The sequence below is a fragment of the Hippocampus zosterae genome, chromosome 18, assembly GCF_025434085.1.
Source record: "Hippocampus zosterae strain Florida chromosome 18, ASM2543408v3, whole genome shotgun sequence".
Taxonomy (NCBI): domain Eukaryota; kingdom Metazoa; phylum Chordata; class Actinopteri; order Syngnathiformes; family Syngnathidae; genus Hippocampus; species Hippocampus zosterae.
Window position 1 is genome coordinate 14,707,231 of NC_067468.1, and position 19,567 is coordinate 14,726,797.

The following is a 19,567-nucleotide window of genomic DNA, read 5'->3' on the forward strand; positions in this document are numbered from 1 at the left end:
GTCATATATATTTATATATATACATGACCAAAGGTTGAGACTACTTTGTAACAAAATTGAGTGCTAACGAATCCGTTCAATTAGGTTCAGTTGGGCCGACGATGACTTTACCATCATCCGTCAGAACAAAGCCAGGAAACTCGAATCTGATCACAAAGCATTCCAAGTATGAGTGAAAAACAAAAAAAAGATCCCTGCCCAAATCTGCGGCTGGTTAAGTGAGGCAGAAACTACTGCTCAGATGGCTACGTATCCTGTTGAGGATGACGCCAACAAGTCTGTTGTCTCATGGGTAAAGTTGCCATATGTGTGAAAAATACAAACAACCTGTCTTCCAGGTATGAAACCATGACAGTAAAACAAAACAATGTGATAGCAACAGAAACAAAAAAAAACCCATGACAGCAACATAACAATCCGCCAAAGACTGGCGGAACCCAGCAAAGCTAAATACAAGCGCACTTGACGACACAACCTGGACAAGAGACACGCGGTTGAGGGAGCTGATTGGAAACAAAACCAAACGAGGAAGACAAAAGCACCCGAGGAGACACAACTATGATAGAAAACCAAATGTAATCTTAATAAAAATACAATTATGACACAACAAAAGGGAAATAAATGTGAATGATTTAAATCCGCTTTCTTTCATCGCATAGCATATTATGTCGAGGAATCCGCAGTGGAAATCAGATGACTTCTCGGGTTAACCTCCAGGCCGTAAATCTTCAAGATCTAACATTAAAACTGACTTCTAGGTTTCACCGGAGAACTTGTGGCTGTGGGTCAACTGGCATCTTGAATCCTAAAAAATAAAATAAAATGAAGCCAGTGATGTAACAGCAGGAATCTGGGACGAGAGGAATCCCTGACATCAATTATCAGACTAATGAATGCGAAAAGGGGCTTCTCAAGGTGTTTGTAACTCACATTTACCCATTTAGAGTCCGCTCCTTTGAGACAACTTCTAATGAATAAAAGGCGCATTTGCTCAACCTCTCCTTTGGCCTCGAATAAATGAACAGTCTATAATAGGCAGCTCATTAAGCAGGTAGCTATATTCTAAAAAGAGCGTGCGCATCCCGATGACAAATTGTACCAGTGATGTAATGCTCAGTGACTTCATCGTGTAGTTTTTGTTTTATGTACCAGTAAAATGCTGTCATTACCCTTTCATCTAAGCAGATGGCCACCTGACATCTGTTGAAGCGCAATTATTTTCCGAGTCAGGGGCTTTTCGCTCATTATAGTGACCACATGTTTGCTTGTTAAACCCGGGCCACTTCAATAGGAACACCTATACATTCATATCAGTACTGATACGGGCATCATTGGAGATGTATTTTTAAAACTCTACCCCAGACTATCCCACACGCTACACAACAGACTGATGCCATTCATTTGGAAAGACATCGCAAATCAGCCTAAGTTTGTGGTTTGGAGCGTTTTGTTTAACTTGCAAGTTTTGTCCTATAGGAATGCTTTAAAATGAAGTTACTGGCCTGGTTTATAGATTTATCAGTAATCAGCATGTATCCTTTTAGCATAACGTATTTGTTCATTTAGCATACTTTGATTTGTTGTAAACTCAGCATAAAAAAATGTGGAACCTTTTCAAAGGCTGGGGAAAAAAATGACATTGCTGATGTCAGTCACCAGGTTTTATTTTATCCCCCGTTTTCCACCGTTTTGGGAGCAGTCGCCTGACAGATGCCGTTTAGTTTGCTTGATGCAAAATTTTAAAAAATGCAGTGCAACTTGAACCAAAGTCTTTCCCAACTGGTCTTTAGGTTCGCTTGCCTTTAAAACGGTCTTATGACTTTTGCATGATTGTCTCATCATCTGACTTGCTATTTTCAGCCTTTCCTCCCCGTTTGCGCATTACATTCTTCTGCAGTCTTTGTTCCTCCCCCATCTTCGCCCTTGTGAATGAAAATGTCCTAGGCTGTGAACTCTGTGGCTTTCACATCACTGCTGTTACTCAACACTGCAGCCTCTGTTATTCACAGCCGTGTCCTACTTTATCAGCACCATCACGTTCACCTATGCTAGCTAGCTACACTGGCCAGATTGCTTCATTTTAACTGCACAAAACGCTTGCAACACGGGCAATCTTGCATATGAAAGTGTTTGACGAGCGTCTTGAACTTCTTTTTCCTGGAAATGTGAGCCCTGGCATTACATAAAGTGATGAAGACAGGATATTCATCACAAAATGGTTGCTAAACCCAGAAAACAGGTGAGCTAAGATTGGTCGGTCCAAGAGTCCTGCTAACATTTGGAAAAGATTGTCAGTATGGGCTGTGTTGGGACAAAATGTCCACAAGATGCAGATATAAATCCCACCGTAACTACCACACCCATTGGATACCATCACAAAGTCAATACGGATGGAATGGGGGGGAACTACCGGCACTAGCTTAACTAAATCCAAAACACAAAGTCCTGAAAAAAAAACTCCAATATCTTTTTAGACAATCAGAACCCTGAAGACAAGGGTGTCAAACTCATTTTTGCAAGGGCCACATGAGGGAAGATCTATTCCCAGCAGTCTTCGGGAAGTAGGCGGGGTACACCCTGAAGTGGTTACCAGCCAATCACAGGGCACACATCGATGAACAACCGTTCGCGCTCACATTCACACTGAGGGACAATTTCGAGTGTTCCATGAACCTGCCATGCATGGTTTTAAGAACGTGGGAGGAAAACGAAATACCCGGAGAAAACCCACGCAGGCACAGGGACACACTCAAACACTCCAAATGATCTCTTTTCAGTCCCTTCCTTACCGGAAGTCTGTAAACACATTAAGGTCACTGCTCAATCGTATTGTTTGTAAAAATTATATAAAAATGTGCCCGATCCCAGATTAGCGCTCACGTTTGATTGAGCCTAATCCTCAAAGCAGGCAGTGTCAGCAAAGAATTATGATTGCAGATGATGCACGTTACGCTGCATTCATAACCTGTCGGCGTCATGAGTGCGGTGGGGGAAGGAATCCATTAAGGTTATTTGAAAACTATTTTTAGCCGAATGTATCCAAACAAGAGGAAGAAGAGCGTAACAATGATGCAAGAAAGTTATTTCGCTGTTTGGTCTGTAGTTTTGCTTGTGTTGGTGTACAATATAAGTATTTATGAAAGAGGAAATGTATAGTATCAATATTATTCACAGCGGGGGTTGTATTTAAAGTGCTCTAGAAATACACTTGAGTTGAGATGTATTCTCTTCTCTCCTATTATTATCATATTCTCCGGAAATGACGATATCACACATTTTGTCGTCATATTGAGAGTTTTTTTTTTCTCGTACCGCCACAAAACGCTTCTTGTTACATTACCACGGATCTCTTGTAACATGATGACGTAATCCCGGCATTTTGTGTTCTTCTCATTCTTTTCAGTGAGGCCCTAACACGTCTTTGTATCTATGGGATAGTAATGGCGATGATAAGTCATTCATTGCTCCTTTCATGGGAAATTGAAGAAGCTTTTAAGGACAGGAAACCGTCCTGATAATGAGCAGCCTATTGCCCTTGCCAGCAAGCCAGTTATACCTGCGGGTCGGTTGCATAATTTCTCGACAATTAGAGCATGTGCATGAGTGGCTCTTCTTTTTTCCATGTCGTGACGTTGATGGGGGCCGAGCCGTTGAAAAAGGAAGCGTGGATCGTATTAGTTGCGGTGTCACAAGGTTTGCACATGCAAGTTTTCACATTTGCTTGAATTCCCCCGGGGTAAATTTAGGATATGCTCCATCACTTTCCACTGCAACACATTCTTCAGTGCAGTAACAATGTCATCCCCGTTCCATTTGTAGCGTTTTCCTTTTCGGATAAATGTGTTTATTTTTTAACTTACCGTACTTTTATTAAAAGAGTTAGAAAATGAAAGTGTGGTTCTAATTAAAATTCTGAAGAATGAATCCACTGATTTCCGTGGACATCTGATTCACAGTTGAATAGTTCACAAACGTCACTCGCCTGGTGGCCTTCCTGTGCGGAGTTTGCATGTCCTCCCCGGGCCTGCGTGGGTTTTCTCCGGGTGCTCCGGTTTCCTCCCACATTCCCAAAACACACATGGCAGGTTCATGGAACCCTCGAAATTGTCCCGAGGTGTGAGATCGTCAATTGCGATAGGCTGGCAACCAGTTCAGGATGTCCCCCCAGTCTACTGCCCCGAGACCGCTGGGATCGGCCGCGGCACGCCCGCGACCCTTTTGAGGATAAAAGGATTACAAGATGGATACATTGATGAATGGAATGCAATCTGTTCTCCCAAATGATGTAGATTCACCCTTGAAAAATGTGAAATGACATCATCCTAATTGCAGCATTTTAGTTTCGGCGTCAGGATGTGATCAACTGAATGATTTCGCTGCCTCCAGCAGTGTTTTCGCATATCTTACACCACTACGGTTAATATTCAGTGTGAGGTCATCAGCTTTGTCGGAGAGGCAGTGAGTTTTACGGATTATTATATATTCATTCATCTTCCGAGCCGCTTGATCCTCACTAGGGTCGCGAGGGGGTGCTGGAGCCTATCCCAGCTGTCTTCGGGCAGTAGGCGGGGGACACCCTGAATCGGTTGCCAGCCAATCGCAGGGCACACAGAGACGAACAACCATTCACACTCACACCTAGGGACAATTTAGAGTGTTCAATCAGCCAGCCACGCAAGTTTTTGGAATGTGGGAGGAAACCGGAGCACCCGGAGAAAACCCACGCAGGCCCAGGGAGAACATGCAAACTCCACACAGGAAGGCCGGAGCTGGAATCGAACCCGATACCTCTGCACTGTGAAGCCGACGCGCTAACCACTGGGCTACTAGGCCGCACATTATTATATATATATATATATATACACATGATTTTTGTTTGCTACTTTGAACTTTGCTTGCTTAGGATTTAGATTTAGTTTTCTGTGTTTTATCACTACACTTCTTCAAATACACCCCGCTCCTCTCTCCTGCCTGCTTTTTTTGTGGTCCACCACCACCTCGCAACGTGACGGTTACATTTTCAGGCTCTGACACAGTTAACCATGAGTGATGTGTTAAGACATCCTTAACCGCCACCCATTCGGCGTTTGCAAGTGGGGAGTGAATCGGAGTCGCGAGGAAGGAAAAAAAAAAACAACAACACTTATTTCATAATACATCACAAGCAGGCTGATGCTTGAGAAAGATTAGCCACTTCCTGATGGTGTCAAAGGCAGCTTCTTATGACTCCCGAGCCTCATCTTTTAAAAGCACAATTTTACACGGTGGCGTCAAGCCAAAAGCTTAATTTTAGGAAGATACAAAAGGGGGGAGCGAGCATGCATAACACTGGCACTATTCCTGAAGGCCAATGAGGTGGAAATCGGAACATTCATTCATTCATTCATTCATCTTCCGTACCGCTTGATCCTCACTAGGGTCGCGGGGGGTGCTGGAGCCCATCCCAGCCGTCTCCGGGCAGTAGGCGGGGGACACCCTGAATCGGTTGCCAGCCAATCGCAGGGCACACATAGACGAACAACCATCCACGCTCAAACTCACACCTAGGGACAATTTAGAGTGTTCAATCAGCCTGCCACGCATGTTTTTGGAATGTGGGAGGAAACCGGAGCACCCGGAGAAAACCCACGCAGGCCCGGGGAGAACATGCAAACTCCACACAGGGAGGCCGGAGCTGGAATCGAACCCGGTACCTCTGCACTGTGAAGCCGACGCGCAGTGGCAGTATCGTAGCCTATGAGGTCTAACCGAGGCGTGATTATTGCTAGTTGAAATCGGAACAATGACAGCCAAATTAGACATCTGCAATGTTAGGGGGGCGGACTGATTTCGAGTGCCCCAAAAAGACATTTTTGAACTTACGAAAGGTGCGCGATGTCGTCAACGATGAGAAAATGACGCGCTTACGTCTTTTCATTTGATTGTTTTCAGTGTATGCCCCCGGAAGTGCTTTTCATAAACATCGAATGCAATTGTTGACTCGACGACTGCTCGTGAGAGACGACGCCCCCAGAAGTGCTTTTCATAAACATCGACTGCAATAGTGACTCGACGACTGCCTCGTGAGAGACGACGACATCTTCTGACGCATGTACAAATTCTGGTGAAGGTGCCGCCTCGGGAAGGAAACTCCGTTGTAAACTGAGAACCGCCTCTGATTTACACAGCTTTTCCATGGGTGAATTACAATTAGCTGCCTTGCTTCTTCGTCTTTTCCATCCTTGCCGCTTAAATTAATTCACTTGTTGTCAGGACGCTGACGTAGACTCGATGGTTCCTGTGTTCTGATGAGGAAAAAAAAGAAAAAAGAAAAAAGGTGACATGGGAGTTTCCCCGAACTCATCCGAAGGGACCGAAACCCGGTTGCTAGGAGACTAATGGAAAGTCATGGGCCAAAAGGGATGGCAGCAGTGAGTCACTGACCGTGAGGGAAACTGCATGAAGTCACGAAAGTCCAAAATTAGAAAAGGGAAATGAGACAAAATCTTAATCGAGATGGTAGAAAATAGCTTTTCTTTTTTGTACGCCGTAAAATCAGTCTGGATTTCTCTCTGACAAGCCAGGTGCAACAATCTTATCAATCGAGAAAAAGCTTCAACAAATAAAAATTCACATTTCATTCGAATGTATGATGAGGAATGTTGCTGCACTTATACGATCAAGTCAAATTTCTCCTTGTCATCACCCGGTCAGATGGATGACTTTGAATAGTATCCGTCTTTCCATCGCTCTCTCCTCTCTGGCTCGACCGAAGTGTTTCTGTATCCCTGCGGGTACACGCTGACATTAAACGGTGTAGTATTAGGTAACACCGGTGTGGGCGAGGGCCGGATGTTTTCCGCCTTGGTCGGTTTAGCAACATACCGGGTGATTCTGTTCTTGACATTTGCACTGAAAGGAAGAGGCTGTTTGTGTCCTGCTCTCAAAACATCGGGATAGCACACTTCCCAGCGTATCGAATTAGCTGAAAGAACGATGACGACAATTGTTTTTTTTTTTTCCTGCTTTGCAGTGAAAAGATAATTCATCCGTTTTCCAATCCGCTTATCCTCACAAGGGCCGCGAGGCTCGCTGCGCTCACGCTCGCACTCAACGACAATTTAGAGTGTTCGATCGGGCTGCCGTGCATGTTTTTTGGGAATGTGGGAGGAAACCGGAGTACCCGGAGAAAACCCACGCAGGGCGCGAGGAGAACATGCAAACTCCACACAGGAAGACCGAAGCCGGAATCGAACCCTGCACCCCTGTACCGCGAGGCCGATGCGCCATCCGGTCGACCACCGGGCTATAATTATGGAACATAATTCCAAGACACACAAGTACTACAAACGACAGGGATCTCATGTACCCTGTTCTTCAGTCAGATTTCATCGAAAATGGTCCATTTTGACAAAATGGACTCACCGCGGTCTTCCACGAACTCGCATCCATCTGCGAGTATTTTGGATTTTGCTGATGTAACCGTCCAGAGTACAGTTAATCAATATCAGTCTAAAAGGAGCAGAAATCAAACGAGGCTGCCTAATTGGAAGAGAATATAAACAACCGTGCAGCCATCTTTCTCTGGACTTTCACGGCGGTTTTTGTGAGTGAATTCCAGGATGGGATTGGATTGAAAACAAATGTATGATCATATGCATAAGGAAATATGGAGCGCAGATGGAGCCCATCCAACCCCCCCTTCTCATTATTGGGAGTGTGTGCAGGAACCGGAGCGATCTTGTTCCAGATTAACAGGATTTTTCCACATTAGTTTTAAAAATAGTGGATGAGTTTCAATCTGTGCAATCCAAGTAATTGAATGTGATGAATTACACTTGGCCGGCTGTAGCTGGCGTACTTGTGTTCGAAAGCAAATTCCAAAAGAAATACATCCGAAAACAAAACCAAAAAAAAATACATTTACTGGTATTTTTGGTACGACTAATCAATCGAACGTCGGTGCAGTACACCCTGTGTCTGTTCGGTGACATTACACCTTGATTAAATGTGTGTCTTGTTACCCACTGAATTACCGACGTCTACATGATGTTAGGAAAGAAATAAACATCGGAATGGAACAGGGACGGGAAATCTTTCCACTCGTTAATAATGAAACAATAGCATCGCATGGTAATGTTCTCGGGGACGGGGATGGAGGGTGGGGGGGGGGGGGATCCATCACGGGGAATCAACGTAACAAGGAGCTGCGGGCACAGTCTTCTTAAAAAGTCTTGTCTATTCAGTTGCCTAAATTTGTTTTTTAAAAGCTCTTCTGGCTGTTTTTAGAATAATGACACCATTTCTGTCCCCCCCCCCCACCCCCCCGCCCCGCCACTGTCAAACGGTTGCTTTTATCACCAGGAAAGGATTTAACAGGGGGTGCCGGAGGGCTCAAATGGACATTTGCAACACCTACACTTGTTGACACAAAGCCCATCTTCAGTTCGGGACATGGAAACTGGAGCTTTAGATCGTTCATAAAAGGGAACCGCAAGTGAACCGGAAATGCAAAAATCAAGCTACGCACTCAATGTGGCCCAAAACTCAACACGGTCAGGAGAACGACCATGAAATCAAATAATTCAACCCTCTTTCCGCTTACGCACCCACAACGCCCTTCATTTTGTGGGGGGGTCTATATATAAAGTCCATTTCGGCCCTGCAGTGTTTGAAGGTCCCTTGAAGAAATGCGCGGTGCAGCCGCAATCGCCAGCTCGTGGCACGACGCCCTTGAGCACAGCCACCCCTTCGGAATGATGTGACGAATAGCGAGACAGGAGACGACTCATTCGTTTGTCAGACGCTAACTGTGCAAAGTGAACAATTCCGCCCACTCTTTTTGGATGCGTGTGAGATGTGACTGATTTTTGACTCTTTCAAGTTCTTTATAACGACTTGAATCCGGATCTCAGGTTGAAGATGCACTTCTATCGCTTTACTTCTTCTTTAGTCTGGAGCCTCGTTCTCATATTATATAACATAGGCAAAGTACCAAGAGTGTATTTTTCCCTTCTACAGTACTGGCTGTGTGATATGTACGTACTCAACTCCTGTGTTTGCTCCGTAATGGCTTTTCAACAAATCCTTCAAGGAAAGCGTTTTTCTAAGAAGAGTAGGAGGTCAAAAATGTGTCAGGCAAGATCGTTATCATTTTCAAAACGAAAATTCAGGCCTGTTTTGTGAATTAAGGTATACACTGTGCATGCCGCTATTAAAGTATTACACTTTTAATATTGCCATTCGTGGGCGGCCCGGGAGTCCAGTGGTTAGCACGTCGGCTTCACAGTGCAGAGGTACCGGGTTCGATTCCAGCTCCGGCCTCCCTGTGTGGAGTTTGCATGTTCTGCCCGGGCCTGCGTGGGTTTTCTCCGGGTGCTCCGGTTTCCTCCCACATTCCAAAAAATCATGCGTGGCAGGCTGGTTGAACACTCTAAATTGTCCCTAGGTGTGAGTGTGAGCGCGAATGGTTGTTCGTTTCTGTGTGCCCTGCGATTGGCTGGCAACCAATTCACCCGTGACCTCACTCATGACCCCCCGTGACCCTAGTGAGGATCAAGCGGTACGGAAGATGAATGAATGAATATTGCCATTCGTTAAAAAACAAACAAAAAACGCTGTAGTCAAACAAAAAATTGCATACTCTTAAGCAGTGAGATGACTTTAACTTTAGCGGTTACAGCGGTAGACAACTTATCCTGTATGGTATGAAGCCGGTCCTCCTTATTACGCCATTTCAGATGTTGACATTGTGAGACCAAGACGACGCTAAATAAGTGTTCAGCGGTACCTCGCCATTCTGAAGCTTCAAGCCAAATGTTCTTCGAGGGAAGAACGCCCCCCAGAGCTTTGAGTGGTAGTAGTTCCAGAGTTGCGGAGAGACTGGAAGAGTCACAGAAAGGCATAGAAGAGGATGTTCTTGGAAATGGGGGGGTGGGGGGGGTGTTAGAGAACAGTAAGTTGCCATTTACGTGTAAATCACTCCTTCCGTTTTGTCTCTTGGTAACTTGTTAACAGGCTCAAAATGATTCACAAATACCGAAGGAAGCCTTGGATGGAAGATTTATTACTCACCAGCATTCAGCACCATCTTTGTGATGGAAGATTGACTCAACACTGAGTTTTTTTTTTGTACTGGGAGGGGGGGGGGAATGTTGTATCTCTTGCAAGGGGCTGCTCATTCCCAAACCATTTTGAATCTTCCAAATAGTGACATTCCTTATTTCCACTCGCCGGTTGAGAACGATTCAGAGCTACAAAAATACCCTCGACCCCGACTTGCGTCTTTTTATTACAGCTTTCCGACTGTCATGATTTCTGCGACCTCTTTTGTGAAAACACACCGGACCTGTACTTCAAACATTACACACTAAAATATGTAACACTGGATAGTGGAATGATTTGCGGCCGAATGGAAAACAAGAGAAAGGCCAAGACGGTCTGGTTAGAGTTAAAACGGTTGCATAACAGCGAGGCTCTGACGGGGAAACGGAAAAAGAGGATCCATCAAAAAGCTGCGGCCAACATCTACCGATGAAGCTCGGTGCACCTCGTCCGGCCGTATCGATTATTAGGGCCATGCGAGACGGGCCGTGGCGTGTCGCGAGGAGGAGTGTTGTCGCTGTGTTTATTCTTCAAATGAATGAATGAATGAATGAATGAATGCCATTCCCCAAGAAGATTTTTTTTTTTTTAAATCAGAGATGCAGAATGGTTGAAAAAGTCTCAAGCACCCATGCCCAAAATGAAAAAGGAAATGTGCCAATTTGGTTACATTTCAAGTCAATTCCGGGGTTCATGTTTTGACCATTGCCTCTTTGATTTATGCATTTGTCTTTGTTTTACAATTTTTTTTGGGGGGGGGGGTGCAGACAAACCATGTAGTCAACAATCAGTTTTTACTGATTTTAGTTGTAAGTCAGTCGCAAGGGCTAAAATGCACTCAAGTCAAATTTGGCTTCACCGGCCTGCCCAGAGTTTTTTTTATTTTTTATCGACTTTTCATCTTTATTCTTAGACGCTGGAAACCAAAAGGTGGAAAATTCCTAAACAATTCCATGACTTCCATTTGTATGCATCTAAATCTTTCTGATTTAGTGCTTGACATATTCCAGAGCCTTGAGGAAGCAGATGCCGAATGAGTCATTTGGCTTTATCAAGGTGAGGTGAAGGAAGTGCTGTACTTTCTTTTCTTTTTTTGGGGGGGGGGGGTCGTTTGGGTCAGGTGACAGATGCTGATATTCCTTTGCACCACCACGAGAGAAAGTCCATGTTGCGATGTATTTGTTGCGGTTGGGTCTGAGCCAAAGTATCAGCATTTATCCGAAAGCTGGGAGGAAATCCACATGTTGCGGATGTACACGACAATAGAAGCATAGGGGAGATGAACAAGATGGAGGGTGTCAACTTTCAGTGTCATATACGCAGTTAAATACGAAACTCGGGGCATTTTCTTTGAAGGAAACGCCACCCGAGGGCATGAGATGAAAACAAATATGTCAAAGTTAGCGAAACGCTCGATTCAAACGGTGTAGCTCAGCGCTATACAGTGACCATTGTACCTGAGAACTTCTTCACATCTGCATTGCGTGCAGTCCATAGTCCCTCCATGTCTTGATTTTGCCTCACAAACAGCCGGCAGGGATTTGTAGTCGATCGACTGAAACAGGTGAGCAAAAAGAAACGACAAGTGAAAAACTGAGAGCATCGACGCCACAGCCAATCAGGGGACGAATACAAGCCAATGCGTTGTCGGTATACTCAGACAATCGACGTTGATGTTATGCGCAATCGGCACCTGTCCTGACGGTTGACCGACATGACTGAACTCGCTCGGAGAAAGTACAAGTTGTCTACTGGCATGATGGAAAAAAAAAAAAGAAAAAAAGTCGTCAGGTTTCATACCTTCCTGGTAGTTTCATCATCGAGGCGCCTGGTGGGGAAATTTCTAGATGAGGATGTGATCACTTTCCACCAGGGACTTGGCTCAAGCACTCAGTGGAGCGCAGACCTCTGCCAAGGCCAAACACGTGTGTCCTGTCGATGGCGGAACGCCAGCAGCTGTCTGTTGACCAGAGTTTTAGTGGCGATCAATGTTTGGCGTTGATTTTTTTTTTTTAATCCTGGATTTGAGTTTTTAGCGGCGGCCCGGTAGTCCAGTGGTTAGCACGTCGGCTTCACAGTGCAGAGGTACCGGGTTCGATTCCAGCTCCGGCCTCCCTGTGTGGAGTTTGCATGTTCTCCCCGGGCCTGCGTGGGTTTTCTCCGGGTGCTCCGGTTTCCTTCCACATTCCAAAAACATGCATGGTAGGCTGATTGGACGCTCTAAATTGTCCCTAGGTGTGAGTGTGAGCGTGGTTGGTTGTTTGTCTCTGTGTGCCCTGCGATTGGCTGGCAACCGATTCAGGGTGTCCCCCGCCTACTGCCCGAAGACAGCTGGGATAGGCTCCAGCACCCCCCGCGACCCTAGTGAGGATCAAGCGGCTCGGAAGATGAATGAATGAAAATGAGTTTTTAGCAGGGTTGTACGGTAACTCTCAAGTTCCCTGGAAACTGGAGATTGAAAGTAGACCACAAAAAAAAATCCTTCTATGTGTTTTGTAATCGATGGACGGACAGTGAGACGTATTAGTTGGCATGGTTAAAAAAAAAAAAAATCCGGATCCTCACGATAACTTTGAAAAGCCGTTTTCATGACAATCCTGTAAATGAGAGCAGAATAAGGAATGCCGGCGTCTTACGTATTCCTGCTAACTCGTTTCACCAAGAGACGCGACTGCTTGGAATATGACGCATTTGTTGTTTTTTTTGCGAAAAGGCTGAGAAGCCCTTCGGCTTCCAGTCATATGAAACGACCCATGAGCAGCATTTTCACCGTCTTATCCTTTTCAGTAAGCCTCCCAAAAAAGACTTTTGTTCAAAACAAACTGTGGGCTCGTAAAAGTCTCCCATAAATTTCTCTTGAAAGTTGTCCTATATTCCAAGAATAACACCGCCCCAGAAGCCCAACACAAACACCTTGTGCTTTAGCAACGTGCGTACGTTTCCTCCCCCGTTTTCGCTAACTTTTTTTGTGTTCTTCTGCAGTAGCAACAATCATAGGAAGAAGGCCATTATCCGCCATGAGGCAGCCTGTGAGTCAAGCATTATTCTAATGTACGCGCTAGGACATTGCGCGCTGACATCAAGCGCTTGATTCATTTCCGCTGAAGCGCTTCCTCCCTAGAGATGACACATTACGCTGCTCGATCGCACGAGCCACTAACGACTCACTGATGGGAATCCAAGCGCGAGGCGGGGGAAATAATTAGCCAGGACACAAAAAAACAAACAAAAAAAAAAGGAAGGAATCCCACATGCCAATAAGGGTACACATATTTTCATTCATTCATTCATCTCCCGAGCCGCTTGATCCCAGCTGTCTTCGGGCAGCAGGCGGGGGACACCCTGAATCGGTTGCCAGCCAATCACAGGGCACACAGAGACGAACAACCATCCACGCTCACACTCACACCTAGGGACAATTTAGAACGTCCAATCAGCCTGCCACGCATGTTTTTGGAATGTGGGAGGAAACCGGAGCACCCGGAGAAAACCCACCCAGGCCCGGGGAGAACATGCAAACTCCACACAGGGAGGCCGGAGCTGGGATCGAACCTGGTACCTCTGCACTGTGAAGCCAACGTGCTAACCACTGGACTACCGGGCCGCCCCAAATATTTTCAATGTTTGAAAAAAAAAAAGATTATTATGGATGAAAACTGTAAATTATGACCTAATAGTATAATGGTATCAAAATGATCATTTGAACCCCCCCCCCCCCCCCCGTTTTCTTTTTCAAACCAATATTTACCTGGAGAACCGACTTTTACATTTTCCATGAAACGAATAGTGTCGATGGTATACAGGAGTCACAAATAATTCACGCAGTATGTAAAAAATAAAAAAATTATTTTGTTTTTTTTTTGGGGGGGGGGGCTACAAAACTAAGCAGATGAAGTCAGCTTATTGCAATCCAAGTAGGAGAGCACCATATTGAAGCTTCGCAACTGCAACATTCATCATTTAAAGTGTTTGCTTGGCAGGTAAACCGAGTCTGGCCTCTCGCCTCTCCTCCCCTCTCTATGTCTGCGCTAAAAATAGACTGCCTGATTGTAAAATCAGCCCCCAAATCCTCTCGTGGGCCATTTCCATGTCTCTGTGTTAAATGTCAAAAGCCAGCATGTTTTTACGTCGGCTCTTGCGACCCGGAGCAATGTCAAAGTCAAAGGCTCCCTCGACGCACGCCGACTTCCGCACAAGCCTCGCAGCAGCGATGGAAATGGAAATGCTGGCGCTGCTTTCCGAGTTGAGGGTGCCAAGATGAAAATATTCCGCAATAAATCTGAGGTCAGCGTTGTTACGGCCCCCTCAGCTCAGTCAAGACGGGATACATTTTTCTCCAGTGTGCCTGACTACTGAGGAAATCTGGCAGCATTTTAGCCATGAATTGACAGATCGACGTCTTCACGGCGGGGAGGAGAAAATTTAATCCGTGTTACCTGAGGTGAGGCCTTATGGCGGGTGAGACTGACACAACGTCAAACTAGGTATGCTCCTTAGAAATGTGGCGCAGAGATACTCATCTAGTATCAAAAACGGGAGCTAACATTGAGACGTGTATAAGAAATAACCAATAGCAAATGGCGCTTCGGTTAGCATAGCTAAACGACCAATGCGTCTGCCGGCAATGCATTGTGGGTAAATCCAGGAACTCAAAGCATCTCATGCATGACGCTATACCGAGTCGAGATGGTTCGCTTCGATTGCTACAATGCATGTTAGGTGAATATATTCATTTTATTTTATGAAATCAGAGAGGCAGAAGGCGCAAAATAACAATCATGGCGCCTAAAGAAATTGAAAATGAATTAGAGCAATTTCTTCAAGACCATTAACAGAACTGGTAAATGGGAGCTTATCAATTTTCCTGCTTTTAATAAATCAGTACTAAGGCCGGGCGGCCCGGTAGTCCAGTGGTTAGCATGTCGGCTTCATTGTGCAGAGGTACCGGGTTCGATTCCAGCTCCGGCCTCCCTGTGTGGAGTTTGCATGTTCTCCCCGGGCCTGCGTGGGTTTTCTCCGGGTGCTCCGGTTTCCTCCCACATTCCAAAAACATGCGTGGCAGGCTGATTGAACACTCTAAATTGTCCCTAGGTGTGAGTGTGAGTGCGAATGGTTGTTCGTCTCTGTGTGCCCTGCGATTGGCTGGCGACCGATTCAGGGTGTCCCCCGACTACTGCCCGGAGAAGGCTGGGATGGGCTCCAGCACCCCCCGCGACCCTAGTGAGGATCAAGCGGTACGGAAGATGAATGAATGAATGAGTACTAAGGCCAGTTCAGCTGCACGGCTCGCCACCCATCGCTACTCATAATACGAAAAACACACGAAAAAATCTCGATATCTGAATTCCAAGTGGACGTCAGCCATTTCCAATTGAAGTCGACATTCAGGGGAGAATTCCAGGGCTTGTCGTTTGACAAATAAAAATTGGCCCGGATGAGAACCTAATTGGAAACAGTTCTCCAACACAGATGCCTGATGCTATTTGGCCTTCAATCAGCAATCTTCAAAAAAGCAATCTTTTTGGCCTTCTTCAGCTAAAGTGGGCGGAGCATGATTTCACCGCTTCTCTCACTTTGTATGTTACTATTGTGGTTGCATTGTTTGGCCTTGGTTGAGATCTGTGTTATTTGCTCTTATTGTGTGACATATCGCGCAAGTGTTGAGTCTTTCAATAAAACAAAGCCTCACCTGTTTTTGCTCTAATTTCCTATCAAGGTTGTTGCGAGTACAAAGCACGAGGGACAAAAACCAAAAAAGAAAAAGAGGATTTCCTTGCCCTGGTCAACACAATAAAATGTTACGCAATTGTTGAAAGCAGCTGTAAATAAAGAAAGTCATGTCCCTGGCATAGAGCAATGGCCGGTTGAAGATAACAGACCACGGCGGAATCCCGATGCTGCCATATTTGGGAAAAAGACGAAGACAAAAGGAAAAAGCCATGACAACTGCTTTTCCAAAACACTGACAAATACCGCGATAGAGTTTGCACAGACAGCGGCAGGAAGGAAGTGTGAAGAAAAAATTCTGAGCGAGAATCTTGACGGAGGGACTTCCCTTGCTGGTGAGCGCGCGGCGATTAAAAGAAAAATAAAATAAAGAGTCGAAAGAGGCTGAGGAGGAAACCGGGCAAAAAGAAACAGTGTGTCAAAACAGATGGCAGCTGCGAAAGAAGATTAGGAGCAGCACCAGCACTTCTGACTAACCAACCCCCCAACCAAGACACACACACACACTCACGTGCAATGGCAGCACACAGCTCCGACTGTTTCCGCTAATCCCACCCCGAAAAGATGGGATTCTTTTCGGGGGGTGGCTCATTGTGTCTCGTCCAACTGCCCTACTTTGGTTTGTCACATTAAGTGCTGGGACACACGTGACACAGGTGTTGTCAAATCTTTGAAGCCACACACACACACATGTACACACAAAGATTTCCGAATAAAGTACAGAAGTGCTGTTTATAGTCTCAGTCCCATTTTTTGGATTTTAGTCCCAAACAAATAAATAATAAAAATCCATCATAGGGCGGGTGGGGGTGGGGGGGCGGGGGTAGAAACAATGGAGAAAAGGGAAAAACTATGATACAGTGCACAATATGATAAAGTCCAAGTTGGAGAAAGGACGGAAGGAAACAAAGCTTATCAAGCCAAGAATGGTCATCTCGTTCAACTTCACGACCAAATGAAAAGAAACAAGGTTATGGGAAAAGTGCAGTGAAATAAAGTTTAAAGCTGTATGCGAGTTGCGCCAGTTGCGCGAGTTTTCCATACGTACCCGAAATCATCTCATTCAACCCGACTGCAGGTCCCTTTATGTTTAGCACCTCTCATCTAAAGCCTCTGGAGATGATCAAGTCAACCTGTGATGCGCTCATTGCGTTGATGCAATGTCAAATAAATCTTACGAAAGCATCGCTTAGTAGCCTAGCTGCTTGTTGGGAGGGAGCTGGGTTGAAGATGTGCCATCAGCTATTTATGCTAGCTCATTATTGAACTATAGCCAACTTTCTAGAGCACCCCCCCCAGGCCCCACCCCCTGCCCCACCTTAAAAAAAAAGCCAGATGTATAGCATCTAAGAGATGTATTGTGATACATGGTCAAATATAAATGCGGGAAGCTAGCACATATGTTGTTTGTACGCTTTGAAAGTTTATGCTAGTTCGAGAAACAGCCTTGCTAATCGTGTCAGTGGTCGCCATTAACTGCTCGGCATACATCTATATATATATTGCGCGTCGTCCCGCACGCGGTCTGTCCTTCCGTCTGTCCCTTTTCAAAACGTACCTACTTCACCGCGCCGCTGCGCGCCGCTCAGGCAGTGGCTCACTACGATCGCGCGGGCATCTTAGCGAAAAAATGGTGTCTACTCACAAGCATTGCAATGAAATTGTTAGTTATTTAGTAGAGCTAAACATCTCTTTATTTTCGCGATAAGCAATGAAGATGAACAAAAAGTTGAACCAAGCAACAACACTTTTGTGGGCCGAAGGCCCACCTTACCAGCCTTCCGCAGGAACTAGCTGATGAGCCGCCCAGAGGGCGGCGAACCAGCTAGTTCTTTATAAAGCAACGTATGTCTTTCCGGGTTGAAATGAGCGACTATTGCTTTTGTTGATGGTGGTAGTAGCATTGCTTCTTTCTTTTGTGATGCTCAAGGACATCCTTTGCGAAACCAAACAAACAAACCGAAAAAAAAGAACATTTGTTGCAGGGACAACACGGGTCGACTTGGTCAGCTGATGGTTTTATTTATCATTAGCATTGACACCAGATGCAATCTACTGTTTTCACGTGATATCACAGAAGACGCATTTTTGACTTGTAAAGAGTGGAAATGATCAAATGCATTCGTAAAAGTTCTTACAAGCAGTGTTATTATGTATGACCGGGAGAGAGAGAGAAAAGGGCCAACACGGTGCCCGGTTCTTGCTCATTTCAACTATTTAGTTATTCATCAACATTACATGTCATCTTATAGTTTTTGGAGTCTCTTTTATTTACATAAGTACAGCTGAATCCCACTTTCACAATCAGTGGGAAACTCCAATCACTTCAATCTGGTTTGTTGTTTTTTTTGCATCTTTTATCACATCGTTTTCTTAAAGAATTATATGTACAACCATAAAGTTCCCGGCGGCCCGCTGCCGGGGGGCAAACACACAGTTTAAATCATGACTTGCTTTCGATCCTTGAAACAACTTATAGGCTTGTTGAGAGTTTTTCCACTGTTAAGTCAAACTTAGAGCTCTAATTTTCCTCTCCTAACATATAAAGTTCATCGAGAGCTAAAGCCGCTTGTCACCCCCCCCCCAAAAAAATCCAAATAAATGAACAATAATAATAATAATAATATTAATAATAATAAAACATGAAAAAAAATATTGCACTTAAATTCAGGACAGCATCGGACCTGTCTGGTGGTTAAGAGGAAAGCTTTGAGCCGAGAGCTTTTGTAGATGTCCAGCCAGTTACCGTGGTACTCTAAATAAATAGGCAAAGTGAAGTTTTCCAAGATACTTTTTGCATATTGCTCAGTATAAGTACGGGAGTGCAAGTGGTGAAGCCCGGAAAACCAAAAACGGCGATCAAGGAAATTGAAGCCATGTCCTGAGAGATGCGGCCTTTGTTTATCAGCTACGTGTGCGGTTGAAGGAAAAACGGCATTTGGCTTCTCCTCTGGTTCTCGAGTCCTTTTGTTCTTGCCTGTCAGTACGACTTTTCAAGTCTTAAATAAGTCCATCCGTGCGCGTTCTTTGTTCCCGTTTGTTTCAGTCATTGAGACGGGTGCTCGACGAGGCTGAAACAAAGCGACGGTTCTCTTCGAGATGGAAACGAAGACGGGGGAAGGGGGCGTTTGGTCGTACCAACAGTTCGCATGTGGTTTCGCCGTGGACGTTGTCGAGGAAACAAGTGGATGAAGAGACACGAAAATAAAAAGTGACAAACAGTACCGGACTGTCTTCATGTCTGCAGGTTTGTTTGGGTTTTTTTCCAAAACCCCCACGTCATCCCCCCACATTTCGAGCCTTTTTCCTCGTCATGTTTTTAGCAAACGGTCCATCCACTTGAGGAGTAAAGCACATTCCTTTGCAGTGCCTGTAGCTTTCCTGCGACCACCCAAAAACAAACAAGACGTTTAGCGCAAACAGGACGAAAGACTTAAAAAGAAAAAAAAAAAAGGGGGGCAAGACAGAAAAAACTTGGCATCCCATACACGCTCTTTTTCTCCTCTAGGGAGAATAGTTTTGCCTCTTATGACGAAGAGGAAGTCGAAGTGGCGCTGGCCTTTTTTTGGTTGATCAAGTCCAAATAGAGTTCCGAGCGCAAGAAACGGGGGTATGAGTCTTTCTCCATCAGCCCGTATATCCGCCTTTGCGCCAGCTCAAAGCAGGAACGCGTCACATTCTGCAAGTTGTCCTTCGTGTGATCCCGCGTGTACGAGTCCAGGTTCACCTGGATCGATAGAGACGGACGGCACACGTT

At 45.2% G+C, this 19,567-nt stretch overlaps 1 protein-coding gene and 1 pseudogene across 6 annotated transcripts in view; one reads left to right on the plus strand and one right to left on the minus strand.

The window, feature by feature from the left end:
* Positions 1-5,707: 5,707 nt before the first annotated feature.
* LOC127591751 (uncharacterized) lies at positions 5,708-5,870 on the plus strand (annotated as a pseudogene).
* Positions 5,871-18,145: 12,275 nt separating this feature from the next.
* rgs3a (regulator of G protein signaling 3a) overlaps positions 18,146-19,567 on the minus strand; it is a 72,896-nt gene continuing 71,474 nt past the window's right edge. For all 6 annotated transcript variants that reach the window (XM_052050450.1, XM_052050445.1, XM_052050446.1 and 3 more), the window contains one exon: positions 18,146-19,537. In XM_052050450.1, the coding sequence (XP_051906410.1) occupies positions 19,337-19,537 (201 nt within the window). In that variant the 3' untranslated portion in view covers positions 18,146-19,336. The remainder of the gene's footprint in view (positions 19,538-19,567) is intronic.